We start from the raw sequence: 14,000 nt of genomic DNA, 5'->3' as shown, positions 1-14,000 counted from the left end.
AGACCTTTAGGTCAGCAAATAGCCAGAGCCGGAAATGTAACTTGTTAGATGATCTGATATTTTCCATCAAATCCAATGACTACAAGTGATAGTGATATGATAATTAACCATTCCCCATGTGCAGCCAAAAGCACAATGTTTAAGTGACATCATATCCTGGGGATTTATTAATGAGCTGCATTGACTTCCGTAGAAATGCGGTGCCTGGCAGCATAACAACACATAAACCAAACATGGCTTCAATAATATGTAGAGATTCATCACAGTGTGTGCAATTCATTTTTTTTTATTCATACCTACGAGTTGCTTTCTCCAAATATAAACTCCAGGTTCTTGTGCATGTCGATAGATTGCCCTGTCGCATTAAATATGGCCCCACATGAAGAGAAAGTTACATCTTTGGTCTGATAAGACAAAACGCACATTAATTCATCCACTCATTCACTCATTCAGTATATGAGTAGACATTCAAATAAGAAGTCCAATCCATGAAATGTCAAATGGCACCGAGGCAACACATCCAAAAATGGATGGACAAGTATGATAATGATAAAGCAAAACAAAATAAAATAAAAGTGTGATACATAGATCAAGATAAATATGAGATCAAATATGGCTTCAAGGAAAATTTGCTCCATTGAGACGAGTGACATTTCAAGGGAACACTGCAACATAAAAATAAATATGTATTTATATAAAATTATATGTATGGGAATGTGTCAATTCACAAGGTCAGAAATGCTCATAAATAATTGAATTGAATACAATTATCTGAAGAACGATGTCCAGGCTTCTGCTTTTTTTTTTTACACCACATCTGCTGACAAGTCAAATATTGAAATTGATCTCTAAATATTCATATTGCTCCACACTTTGCTGCAGACTCACACTTCATATCACATCACTGCCCACTGGATTTCTAAAATGTGTACAGGTCAAATTTGGGCTTCTGAGAGAATGAGCTCCCTGACTTAATAAAAGAGATAACTGATAATAATAATAAAAAGGATAAGAAAAATAAAGAATTAGATTTTATAATCTCACTGAATGTCATGACATCCAGATCTATACCGTATTCGATATTCCGTCATCATTATATTTCTTTCTATATCTACAGTAGAGCTGCAACAATTAATCGATTAATTGATTAGTAATCAATTACTAAATTTATTGGCAACTATTTTAATAATCGATTAATCGGTTTGAGTAGTTTTTTATGAGAAAAAAACTCAAAATTATCTGATTTCATAAATGTGAATATCTTTGCTCCTCTATGACAGTGAATTGAATATCTTTGGTGTGTGGACGAAACAAAACATCATGTTGAGGTTTGGGTAAAACACGATCGACATTTTTTCACCATTTTTATGACATTTTATGGACCAAACAACTAATCGACAGATGAATAGATTATGAAAATAATTGCTAGTTGCAGCCCTAATCTACAGCCACCTGTGCAATTCTTCATCATCCAAATCACAAGGCAATACTTGTATAAAATGTATAAATATCCTTCTATAGATTTCTTAAAATTGGTTTTTATTCTATTTCTATTGTATATTCTGTTAAACATTCTACCTCTTCTTTTAACTGCTGCTGTAACAAGTGAATTTCCCCAGCACGGCATTTTTATATCTTTTATTTATTTTATCTTTATTTTATCAGGGCAAACTCATTGAGATCAAAAATCTCTTTTTTCAAGAGAGGCCTGAGAACAATTTTACATTTACAGCAACAAAAGACGACACAAATTACAGACAGCAAGAATGGAAAAGTGTGAAGTGTTCTAATAATAACTGTTTGAATTCTCCAAGAGAAATGAGACTGTTCAGTTTGAAGTGGGGTTTGTAATTCATTCCATCTGAAAGCTGCACAATAGTTAAAATCTACAAAATCTATAATATCTGAACTTGTGCAAGCTGCTGAAACAATAAGCATTTTTAAATTGTGACCATGAGGCTTCTTCTTTTTTTCTGATGGAAAATGCATGACATTTCTTCCTTTTTCGACATGTCATTCACACCACAGCCTCTAGAGGCCGCTGTCGAGGATGCATATGCATATTCTTGATCCATTTTATTTGACACATTCTCATGCGTTTAGTTTCAGTAATACATAATATGACGCCCCTCCCTCGCGCCCTCCAGTTATTCTACGTTTTAAATACTCAGGTACTGGTTTGTCACTGTGCCTCTTCAGTTTCTCTTCCCGTTGCAGTCGCAGCATAAGACCTGACGTCACCTCCAGGTGATTCGGTCGAGGACCACGTGACACGTGTCGTCATCGCAGCTCAACCAGGAACACACAGAGAGAGAGTGAGAGAGAGAGAGAGAGAGAGAGAGAGAGTGAGTCGGTGACTTGGAGACGCAGCGATGAGTCGGACGGAACCAGGCGAGTGACACTTTAAACCTTCTCTCTTCCTAATTCACGTGGAATATTCTTGCCTTTTCATATCGTCGTATGAACATTATTAATCGATTCCTTTTTTTTTTTTTTTAATTATAATTATTTACAAGTAAAATGAAGTTTTACTTTCGTTTTTTACGTTTTCCAAAGAGAGTCCGGTTGTGTGCGCAGAGACTGCAGGTGTTTTACCCAGAAACTGTAGGACCACGTCTTTTTAATCATCTGGAGGATTTATGAAAGTTAAAAAAAAACCACATCTGGGACGGGCCTGCTGTGTTTCTTTTGTGTTTGTCTCATTGTTTTGGTTTTGTGAACTTTAGTAACCGGTCATAGTCAGATAGCTGAGCTGGGTGTTTCAGACTCTAGTGAAAATGTCATATAAAGACAGTGTAGAATATATACACTCTAAGAACTCATAACCTGTATTTTTTTTCTTCAGTTTCTTAACTCTGATCATAACAGCTAACAGTCACAGTTAACCTCCTCCTGCAGACCGGAGGAAACAGGCTGATCTGCACTTACACCGCGCCGGCCCCAGCAGCTCGCCAGCTTCTGTAAATACGTCCTCCATTGAGATATCAATTCTCTATTTGATGCAGCGAAGCATTTCTAAAGGCTGTTTTAACTAGAAATGCACTCAGGAGAGTTCGAGAACTCCACCAAGGCCCAGCAGTCGCCTCAAATTCAATCATGCCGCCCAAGTGCCAACCAGTGGCGGCCTCGTGCGTCCGGGGGCCCGCGTCGACGATCAATATGGGGCCCTACCCACATAAAACATAAACATTAAAGAGGGGGGGGAAGCAATGATGGGCCGCAAACCCAGGTCCTCGGTACGGGAGTCTGACGCACTAAGGGTTAGGGCTAGACGACAATATACATTACAAATATCACATACAAATTGGCATGTCACTTTTTGGGGGCCCCTGTAGGGCGGGGCCCGTTTCAATTGAAAGGGCTGAAACGTAGGCGAGGCCGCCTATGGCTCCGACCCGCCGTGACGTCACCCGTCGGTTTGTGAGCTGCTGTTTTGAAGCCTCGAGTTTTCGAATTTTTTGGACCTGCGCCATCTTGTTTTTTTGCCAGCGGACGTAGAATGAGAACTCGGCCACTGCGCGCCCGCCTGAACGGGCGGCCATGCGCTGGACGGCACCAGCCGTCAATCCCGCCGGCTCCGCTCAGCTGTCAAATGTTCAAAATGAACGTCGTGCTGTAGTGAAGATTGAACCATAAACTGCTCAGGAAAAAGTTTACTGACGTTGTAAAGCAAGTCCAATCCTGCTAACTTTTTGATAATAATTTCATTAAACAATAGCTGAGGCTGGTGTGTCAGGTGACTTGTGCTTATTTGTCAGTTTCAGTTCTGGTCGGAGGGCAGTTTTCTCATTACGGGATTAATGTTCTATTCAGCTGCTTTAAATTTGTGGAAGTGACACTGCCGCACTCGTGCAGAATAAAAGAGAAGTGCAACAGGCGTTTACCATGTTTATTGAAATAGGGTGTCAACAAAGGGCCAGACACGATGAGCTTCGAACAGAGCTGTTGTCAGATATTAAAATTTAATTTTTCTTCAAGGAATATCAGCAAAATAAAATTACACTTCCAAGTTGTTGTATACAGCTGTAGTTAAAGAAAAGACCTTTTGAGTGTACATTGAATGAAAGAAGGTAAAGAAATAAGTTTATGTGTAGTGACGTATTGAAAATATCAAGGTTTGTCACAAACAAACAATAAATTTAGATTTTTTTTTTATCTCATTCGTGCTTTGACAGAACTTCCTTCCTCGCTTTCCTGTCTTTCGTTTTCTGACTCTCGTTGACTGACATTTAACGCAGCATGTTCCCCTGACGGATCGCCCAGACTTTGAGAGGCGCGTTGATTCTCGGCGTGTGGTTTGTATGAAGCGAAAACCATTCGTCTGTTTCAGGCACGGTGGGTTTTTTCTTTGGTTTTTTTTTTTTCCAGTGCGTTCGCTGTGGCAGCCGTTTCATCAAAGGTCAGACGACATCCGGCCTTCTTGCGTGGTTCACTCACACTGTGTGTGTGTGTGTGCGTGTGTGTGCGTGCGTGTGTGTGCGTGTGTGTGTGCGTGTGTGTGCGTGTGTGTGTGTGGTTCCAGGCCTGATGTTGGCGAGCCTGCTGCTCGTCTCCCTGTGTGTCGGGGCAGCAGCCATGTTGGACAGCCGGCTGGACGACCACTGGGAGCTGTGGAAGGAGACACACGGGAAGAAATACGCAAACGAGGTGTTTCTTTAGGCTTTTAATTGTCTGTCATCAAAAGCGGATGGAGACAACTTTCTGTCTCAAACTTCTTCGTCATGATATCAAAACTGATTGCACAGTGTAATGGTGATAGGAAAGCGACACACCACCCGCGCTTATGCGGACTTCTTGTAAGTCTCGGTTTCACCATGTTGTTCTCTTTTTTCGCGGACAAATTATTGCTCAATTTATGGCACGAAGGAACTTCGTCACGAATTGTGTAATCAAAACAAGGAACGAGAACAGCGCTCATCCTGGTATCAGTCCCATGGCACGTGGGAGACGGTGGAACAGCAGAATTGAGAAAAAACAACTCAACCTCGCAGTAGAAAAAGAGTCCCGTTGACGCAGGAACAAACGAATCAGAAGGAGAAGAAGGAGAGAGACAGAAAAAGAGATAAAACATAGAGTGAACCGCTGACGGACATTCACTCCGTGGAGGGAAGCTTGAGGGGCTTTGTCTTCTTTCCTACCAAGTAACTCAACCAGCTACTCGTCCATACGGCCAGACGTTTGACTCCAGATCATTTGTTCAAACTGGGATGTTTACGGTCGTCTTCTGCTTTGGACAGTAGCCCGGCTGCTGGCGTTGATTCAGCCAGAAAACGAAAGAGGGGGTTCAGTCAACAAACTTCTGTCTTCTCCTCCGTTATCTCCAAAGTGGAGTCGACAACTTCCTCAGCAGCCTCTGAGCAGAAGTGACTGCGTCCTTACCGACGTCTTCACAACAGTGACCGAACAATAATACCGCCTGGAGCCACTAGGGGCACCACAGCTGCAGGTTGCTTCTGAGAGATGTATTTAAAAAATACGACAAGTGACTCCCACAAAAAAAAGGATCTGTGTGTTTGCAGGCATAAAAATCCACATGTAAGGTGTATCATTAACTTATAAGGTATTGACGCTCTCTCCCTGCATGTGCTTGTGTTGAGGTGGAGGATGTGGGCCGCAGGGAACTGTGGGAGAAGAACCTGATGCTCATTACCATGCACAACCTGGAGGCCTCGATGGGGCTTCACACCTACGACCTGGGCATGAACCACATGGGAGACCTGGTGAGTCGCTCGCTCGGCTGCAAAAATATTATACTCGGTGATTTCATCGATTTGCGATCATCATTTGTAATTGTTAATGACCGCCTCGGAAGGTACAGTGTAGCTAGCTTGAACTTCTTTTTTTAATGAATGATGATTTTGATTTTCTGACTAGCTAGTGGGCAGCTGGGTCCCGAGGGGGCCCCAGTGGGGCTCCATGTTGGGCTCCATGTTGGGTCACGTCCACACTAATGTCTTCACTTTGCCTGACGTCACTGCAGGCCTTCTCCACGCACGTGCTCCTGTTGGAATATTAACGAGACCGCGTTCGGCCCGTGAACTTAAAACCGGCCTCACCTCAGTCGGGGTTTGAAAATTCTTAGGCGATATTCAAACTTTTAGTTTTAGTCCAGTTTATTGATCTTCATGAACGTGGCCGGTTTCCCGATTCTGTCCCCTGGAGGGGAAGCAGTAAGAGGACAGGAAGCTGAAACGCGTACATTCAACCTGTTTACCTGGGTGACTTTATGGACAGGATTATTACCTGGTGCATGAAATGCGAGCTCAGCAACGGTTTGATATTACAGTTATTAATTTACGTACGATCAAATGACATTTTAACAATTATTACACATGAAGGCTTATCACACATGAACTCATCATTATAACAGAACTCTCACTCTTGACTAGAGAACATTTTAAGTGGCGGTTGTTGCTGTTGTTGTTCAGATGTAGATTTGGCTGAACTCTGTGCTGGTTCATCACTACAAGCAACAGCTTTCACTTTACACATTTTCCCTTCATCCAGTTTTTCCACTGATAAATGTGACACATGATAAAATGACGGCACAGAATCTCAATGAAGTGATAGTGACAGTTACGTTAGACTCTGTAGAAGGGAAACGATCAAACTTGAAGGCTGCCGAGTTTTTGTAAAGAGGGTGAAAGGATGAAGAAAGTCAATAAAGACGGTCGTGCCTTGTTTTCAGAACAAATAGTACTTCACAACAAAAGTGTTAAAGGCACGAGGAAATTTTCCCTTTGCGGGACGAATAAAGGAATATTTGATCTTATCTTATCTTATCAAAGAGAAAATGTTCAAACAAAAACAGCAACGGATCCTTTAGGACACTGGGCAGAGCCCGACCCAGATGTAAAAATGACCGATATGAGCCTTTCGCAGACACATCGTATAGGCGTTACGTTTGCCGATATGAAAACTTTTCTATTATAGAATAAACAAGGCAGACAAGATGTGCATTTATGTTTATACTTTATATATGTTTAATAGATTTGGGGTTTTTTTCTTCATACAAGTTCTATATATTTGGTTGTGTTTGCGTCTTCGTTTTTTTATTTATAGTTATTTATAATAAAGTTTACCGCTAAACCGTGAAGAAAAAATTGTCATCAAGGGTTTGATAACAACATCTTAGGTTTCAATGCAAACCTTTTATTTAAGGGGGGGAACATGAAAATCAAGCAGGTCGCTGGTTTCCCGTCTCTCCTTCACCATCTCTGCCAAATAAAGGCATGAATGCTGAAGAAGTAAACTTTGAAATATAAAAATAGAGAAATATACGTGGCATTGTAACACGATACAGATGTTCACGCTGACTTAACACATATGGCATGATGAATTTCAGTAGTCAGAGTTTACACCTTAACTGCATTTCCGTCCCAAAAGAAATGAAATCCAGCTTATTTTAAATCCCCGCCAAATGAATCTGGGCCACTTGTTGTGTGTTCTGTACTTTGTCTTAGACAGCAGAGGAGATCATGCAGTCCTATGCCACGCTCAGTCCTCCCGCTGACATCCAGAGGGCGCCATCTCCCTTTGCCGGGGCGTCGGGCGCTGACGTGCCGGCCACCGTGGACTGGAGAGACCGGGGCTGCGTCACCAGCGTCAAAATGCAGGTACAAGGCAAACTGTGCAGAATCTGTGTTTCCACGGTGGGCTCGTGTCGGTCGCCGCTGACGAGCCCCAGCGACACAATGAAAAAAAAAAACCTCCAACGACCAGCACTTCTCCTGTTCCTTTTTAAAAAAAATGTATTGTTTGCCGCTCACACAGGAAGTTGCCACCGCAACCGCCTGTTCTGCAAGTGTTTTGCCTCAGACACCGAGGAGGTGTGAGACCACTGCTGTAACACAAGTCCAACCCTTTTATTATTACAATGAAATCATTCAAATCTGAGATTTTTTTTTTTTTTAAATCACCATTGGAAACAGTAGTCATGTGTTTTTGGGAATGTTTGACCCAGTGGAATTAATTAGTGTTGAAGTTTATATATACATTTACACAATATGATCATAGTTCATCATTTCTTATTCGTACATAAGCACATTTCTGTGTTTATTGGTACATTATACGTCTATTTCTATCTTTTTTTTAATCTGCTGTACATATAGTATTGACTTTCTTACCTTAATTTAAGATTAACTGTATTATTTTTATACTGTCTTATATTTCAGCAAACTCTTTTTGGGGGGCGAAAGGATGTTGGATAATTGGCATAAAAAGATAAGATGATTAAATGTCAATAATGTTATTCTTTTTTTTTTTATATATATATATATCCAAACAAGCAAATTCAACAAGCGAACGACATGAGGGCGAAAAAATCAGATTTTTCTGAACCAACTTATTAGTAGCTCGTGTTCCGTTCGCATGAGAATTATTCAACCAGAGAGACACAAGTATTGATTTTGGATTTCCTTCTGTTCTTGTGCGACAAGTTAAATATAATTGACAAAAAAAGTTGTTTAATAACCTCTTAAAGTGGCCGGGGTGGCTCAGTGGACAGAGCAGGCACACGTATACTCCGAGGTTTATGCCTTCGACGCAGAGGTCCAGGGTTTGAATCCTACCTGTGACGATTTCCTGCATGTCTTCCCCCCCTTTTCACCTAACTGTCCTGTCAAATTAAAGGTGGAAAAAGCCCCGGAAAAATTAATTAAAATAACTTCTTATACTGTGCTGGATCCTCCAGTCACTCCGTCATTACAAACGTGGCTTGTGCTGCCAAAAGTGTGAATTTGTTTAAAAGGATGCTGAAACATTCGGAATATTTCCACCTGGTGGTAATGCCGCAGCTTTTATACACATCCTTATATGAAATTTGTTGTCTAATGTTGTAGAAGCTGGTTATGTGTTGCACATGTTTTTGTTTCTTTTGCTTGGTGTGATTGACGTGACGGTAACACGGCTCGTTTGAATCCAGGGGGCCTGTGGCTCTTGCTGGGCCTTCAGTGCCGCAGGGGCCCTGGAGGGCCAGTTAGCCAAGACCACGGGGAAGCTGGTGGACCTCAGCCCGCAAAACCTGGTGGACTGTTCCGGCAAATACGGCAACAAAGGCTGCAACGGGGGCTTCATGAGCTCAGCCTTCCAGTACGTCATCGACAACCAGGGCATCGACTCCGACGCTTCCTACCCCTACAGAGCACAGGTGAGGTCCCGGTGCGACTGTTTTCTCAACTGCTGTTTCGAGGGATAAATGGACTCTATTTATATAGCGCTTTTCTTGTCATGTAGACCGCTCAAAGCGCTTTGTAGAAAAGTCACATTCACCCATTCACACCCATTCATACAGCGCTGCTATTTACCGCACATTTTTCTGTCACATTCATACAGACAGGAAGAGCCGTCAGAGGCAAGTTAGGGTTAAGTGTCTTGCCCAAGGACACAACGGCACGTGGACTGGCGGAACCGCCAACCTTCGGGTTGGTCTCAGTCATTTTGTGCTTTTTGTAATGCTGTTATCCCGGTTTGCAAGAAATACAAACCTAGTATTCCTTAAAGTGTAAGCATGTAGGAATCCAGTGCAAACTCAGGTTCAAATTCCTGCATGAGAGAAACAGCGTGGGTGTACGAACAGCAACAATAAGTTAAGCACAAACCCTCCAGGCTGTAGACAGCAACACTCTCCTCACTTGTCTGTGGTCTGCTGTTAATGTCTCTTTGGAGCAACAATAAATTAATCGGAGCGGACAACATGTTTGTCCTCCAGGCTCCATCTGGTTCGCTGTTGTGTTCTGTTTTGTGTGGAGGAGGAGGAGGAGGAGGGCGGCGGCAGCCTCGTGGAAGTGTCGCGGATCTAATTGTGCCCGGAAATGAATAAAAGACCCTCAGTGAAAGTGAAATTAGTCTCTTAATGAGCACGGTGACGCCGTTTGTGTCTGAAAATCACTTTCTATATCAGCTGCCAAGAACTGGAAAATGTTTGTTTTTCATTTTTTCATCTTTCATACATCGATGTCGTCCTACATTTTAGATTTAAATTTTAAAATATATCCCCCTACATATGTTATATATAGAATCACCGATTTTGGACACCACTGGTGGTGTGCGACCATAGAGTGTAAATAAAGGTGGTGCCTCCATTTCCTCCCACTGTACAAAAAATCAGGCCAAAATATCTCGAATATGGGCGCCACCGTCTCGCAGTTTTGACAGAATTTGGAGCTGAAGTCTGTGCAGTAGTGATCGTGGAGTGGAGCCGCGGCATCCGGGCAGCACCAATACATCAGCTCCACCAATCGGGGGTCAGTGTCAGCCGTCGATCGCGAGCTCTCACCCTGTTTTTTTGTAGCATCAAATATCTCATTAAATAAGTGATCAGAAACATGAATACTTGAACGACCTCAAATGACAGAAACATCTTTGCGAAAAATATATTTGACGTGTACTTAGATTATATTTGGTTGGACCGCGTCCCCTCTGCTAACATGGAGGGGGCATGGTTTCTGACCTACACTGCAAGCCAGACACCAGGGGGCGATCCGGGTCATTCGACTTTTCTTCTTCTTTTTAATGTCGTCCATTTTCATTTACAGTCGGGACAACGTCTGAGATCTGGTCAAATCGCCCAAAGCGATCCTCTCCCCTGAATCTGTTGTGCTCAGGGCAAATTCCAAAATTTGTTGCGTCACTCCCACGATGTGGCATGAATGTGTTAAAACACCCGCAACGTAAACATTAGATGCCTAGTAAAGGCCATATGTTGTGTAATCGGGGGGCCCCTGGTGGTTTTTGGGGCCCTAGGCCAACTTCTTACGTCATCCACAACACGACACAAGAACATTTGAAGACAATCCTATTTTTAGGATAGCATTGGATATATTTAACATTGGTGTGTGCATCATCTGTCTTAACCCCTCGCTTCAGGTGCAACAGTGCCTCTACAACCCCACGTACCGAGCCGCCAACTGCTCCAGCTACCGCTTCCTGCCCGAAGCGGACGAGCAGGCTCTGAAACAGGCCCTCGCCACCATCGGACCCATCTCCGTGGGGATTGACGCCACGCGGCCCAAATTTGCTTTCTACAGAAGCGGTGAGTCACACTCCATCAGGCATCATCAGATTTTGGCAATGTAATCGGAGTTTGAGTGATTTGCTACCTGCATAAATCACATTTATGAGGATAATTCAACTTTATTTGTGCCTTTTTTTCAAAACTGGTGAATTAAAATCTGAATACAGGCAAAACCTTTGCATTTAATTGCTAAATATATCCATATAATCTTTGGCTTGAAAATCAACATCTTGAGATGGATTTTGATATTAGTTTTATTCCATTCATTTCAGGCGTGTACAACGACCCGACCTGCACCCAGAAGGTGAACCACGGGGTGTTGGCTGTGGGCTACGGCACATTGAGCGGACAAGACTACTGGCTGGTGAAGAACAGGTTTGGAATTATTCCACCGCCCTGGTCTCACCTGAATCTCCCCCCCCCCCCCCCCCCCCCCCCTCTGGTCCATATAGTACGACGTATGAAATGTGTGCGGCTCCGCTGATCGCGGGACAAAGAGGAAGTGAAACGGGCAAGTCGGGGTGTTCCGTTCTGTCCAAAGTAGGAGTCTTTAAAATTTCACAAAAGGCGACGATTAACTTCTTCTCTGCTCCAAGTCAGAGAAGAAGTGGTTTATGTCTTCACAGCTGTTTGTCACCACAGTGTATTTTGGGATCACTTCCTCCTCGGTGCAGACGTATTAATGGCAGCGGTTACTAAGTACATTTACTTTAAGTTCTTGTACTGTGCTTTGGCATTAATCTTACGCTCCTGACGAATGTACTTTTCATTCCACTTACAGCTCTAGTAAGTGGTTAAGCTCATTGGTATTTAGAAACAAAAAGAATCTGTGTCTGGTTGTGGTTCCTTTGTCACATTTCGGACGTCACCAGGGAGATATTTTTCCCTCTAAACGTTTTCTTATGGTTTGATATTTTTTTTTTAAATGCAACTGGAAAAAAGTGGACACAGATTTGTGAAGTCGAACTTTCTTTCTTTCTCCCCGTTAATCAATTCACAACCCCCCAGATTTATCTCGTCACCCTTCTGAAGGGTCACGACCCCTAAGTACCCACCAAAGAAGTTCATGTGCGATAACAGGTTTCTCTCTATATAGTGATCAGTATGTGCGACTGTTTGAAATCCTTTGCTCTTCGGGAGTAAAAACTTGAAAACCGTTCAGAATGTTTTTTCATTAATCTTGACAATTATGTTAATCGGGTGGTGAAGTGGAGCCTCTTGATATTTTGTGTGTCGTGGGACTTCAATCAACTCACCAGTTTTTTCATGCCCTCTTAAAGATGGACACATGTGCGAGGTGGGTGTGGTCAACTATTTCAATACAAGACATGAGGCCTTTTTAGTCTCAGTTAGCAAATAAGAGAATGTCGAAGGCATTTGGCGATTTCAAACTTTAATTAAAAAACAACAATATTCAAGGGATATTCAAAATATCAAACAATACTCAACTGCGACATTGTGCAACTATTTTTTTACCGTAAAATAGCAGCTCCAGAATGATGTTAATTGTTTGCTGACTTGGAATAGGGAGAATAGGGCCTCATCATCCCCACTCCTCACCCTGTGAGCAGGTACCATCCCCTGGCCCAGCGAGTTCAGGAGTGATGCCGAACTGTAGGTCGGTCGGTTAAAAAGACCGAAAGCCAGTATTTATCTCCAACCATCTCCACCATTCACATACACTGAGCATTTGTGTGCCGGTGGGAACAGGAAGCGGATTGTCGCCTCTGCATTTGGTTACAGAAAAACGGAAAAACAACAATTGTGAAAAGTACGAGCAGGGATGATGCTTCTCTTGGAGCGATGACGCGGTGGAACTGTTCCTGACAGTATGTATTCACCACGTTTTGCCTTCTCCACTGTCAGTCGAGTCGTGACTGATAAGAACCAATCGGGATTCAAATGCGAGTGACCCAACTTCCAAACTTGCAGTGAAAACGTAGTGATGTGGATGCAGCCTTGATCACTTCTCTGTTGAGACTTTCATCACATCACACATGACCATAATCCCAGCAATCTTCTCCAGTTCCTTTTTTGATTTTAGTGGTAATCCTTCTTCTCCGCTCTCTTCCTTCCAGCTGGGGAACTCATTTCGGAGACGAGGGCTACATCCGGATGACGCGCAACAAGAACGACCAGTGTGGCATCGCCCTGTATGCCTGCTATCCCATCATGTAGCTGCACAGAAAAAACCGAACCCAGTCTGTGGAAAAAATCCTAATTCACTTCTTTCTTCCGTGTATGATTTTACAGAATGATTTCATGAAAATGTTTTACTACGAGGGTCACAAATGGCAACTCTTTGTATACTAAAGTACCAGCACTTTTTGGCGTTTTTTAATAAAGAGGAGGAATCAGGTTTTTCTAGACTAATTCCCAAATCTGTATTAGTCTGGGACCTCTCGGTTCATTTTTTGATTTCCAAGAGGCGTCACCAACGGACGCAGACCAAAATGCCTCCGGACGCTATCAGACCTACAACCAGTGAGAGCAACCAATCATGTGACGTGAAGCGGTGTTGACGTTTTTGAGGGAGAAATGTGAAAATATCGAGTACTTTTAGTCAAACGCTCGTTCATAGGCGGCAGCCATCTTGGGGCTTCTCTCCCCGTCGTGGTATAAACCCCGCCCACTATCGGATAATCGGTTGTGATTGGACCGGCAAGATTTCTGCCAGAGGGAAATCACTTTTAAATATCCCGTGGTGAAGAAGTGACTTTTGCACCAGCAGCTCGAGCTCCGTCTGTTGAACCTGCCATCAATACCAAAATCAATACAGAGTGTTTCTGGTTAATATCATTGCCCTGTCCTGCACGTGTTGATGTGCAAGCTTACCATACTAGCTGCCTATAGATCGATAGATAGATGAACTTGATTGATCCCATAGTAATAGTATCTTGCATATGAAGAAAGCCCTTTTGGTATGTTTATTTTCTGCTGACACCCCTTCATCAAACAAACTACATACATTATCTATACCGCTTCA

General features: G+C 42.7%; 1 protein-coding gene across 2 annotated transcripts; it reads left to right on the top strand.

Annotated features, from left to right (window-relative positions):
- The first annotated feature begins 2,233 nt into the window (after positions 1 to 2,233).
- Positions 2,234 to 13,375, top strand: ctss2.1 (cathepsin S, ortholog2, tandem duplicate 1). Of its 2 annotated transcripts, none has more exons than XM_035607988.2 (8): positions 2,234 to 2,391; positions 4,523 to 4,647; positions 5,598 to 5,720; positions 7,464 to 7,616; positions 8,924 to 9,148; positions 10,867 to 11,032; positions 11,287 to 11,389; positions 13,093 to 13,375. In XM_035607988.2, the coding sequence occupies exons 1-8, from the start codon at positions 2,373 to 2,375 to the stop codon at positions 13,190 to 13,192; spliced, it is 1,014 nt and encodes a 337-aa protein (XP_035463881.1). In that variant the 5' UTR covers positions 2,234 to 2,372; the 3' UTR covers positions 13,193 to 13,375. The 2 variants fall into 2 exon arrangements, with proteins under 2 accessions (XP_035463881.1, XP_035463880.1); XM_035607987.2 differs by lacking the exon at positions 2,234 to 2,391 and adding an exon at positions 4,180 to 4,335.
- The last annotated feature ends 625 nt before the right edge of the window (positions 13,376 to 14,000 follow it).

The sequence above is a fragment of the Scophthalmus maximus genome, chromosome 10 (genome assembly GCF_022379125.1).
Source record: "Scophthalmus maximus strain ysfricsl-2021 chromosome 10, ASM2237912v1, whole genome shotgun sequence".
Classification (NCBI taxonomy): Eukaryota; Metazoa; Chordata; class Actinopteri; order Pleuronectiformes; family Scophthalmidae; genus Scophthalmus; species Scophthalmus maximus.
Note: the sequence above shows the minus strand (reverse complement) of the source record. Positions and strands in the feature narration are given on the sequence as shown.

Excerpts from the sequence above, each read along its gene's own strand:
- ctss2.1 (XM_035607987.2), top strand. The coding sequence starts at position 4,302 with ATGAAGCGAAAACCATTCGTCTGTTTCAGGCACG. Across the intron at positions 9,149-10,866 it reads CCTACCCCTACAGAGCACAG|GTGCAACAGTGCCTCTACAA; the intron begins GTGAGGTCCCGG and ends CCCTCGCTTCAG. Across the intron at positions 11,033-11,286 it reads ATTTGCTTTCTACAGAAGCG|GCGTGTACAACGACCCGACC; the intron begins GTGAGTCACACT and ends CATTCATTTCAG.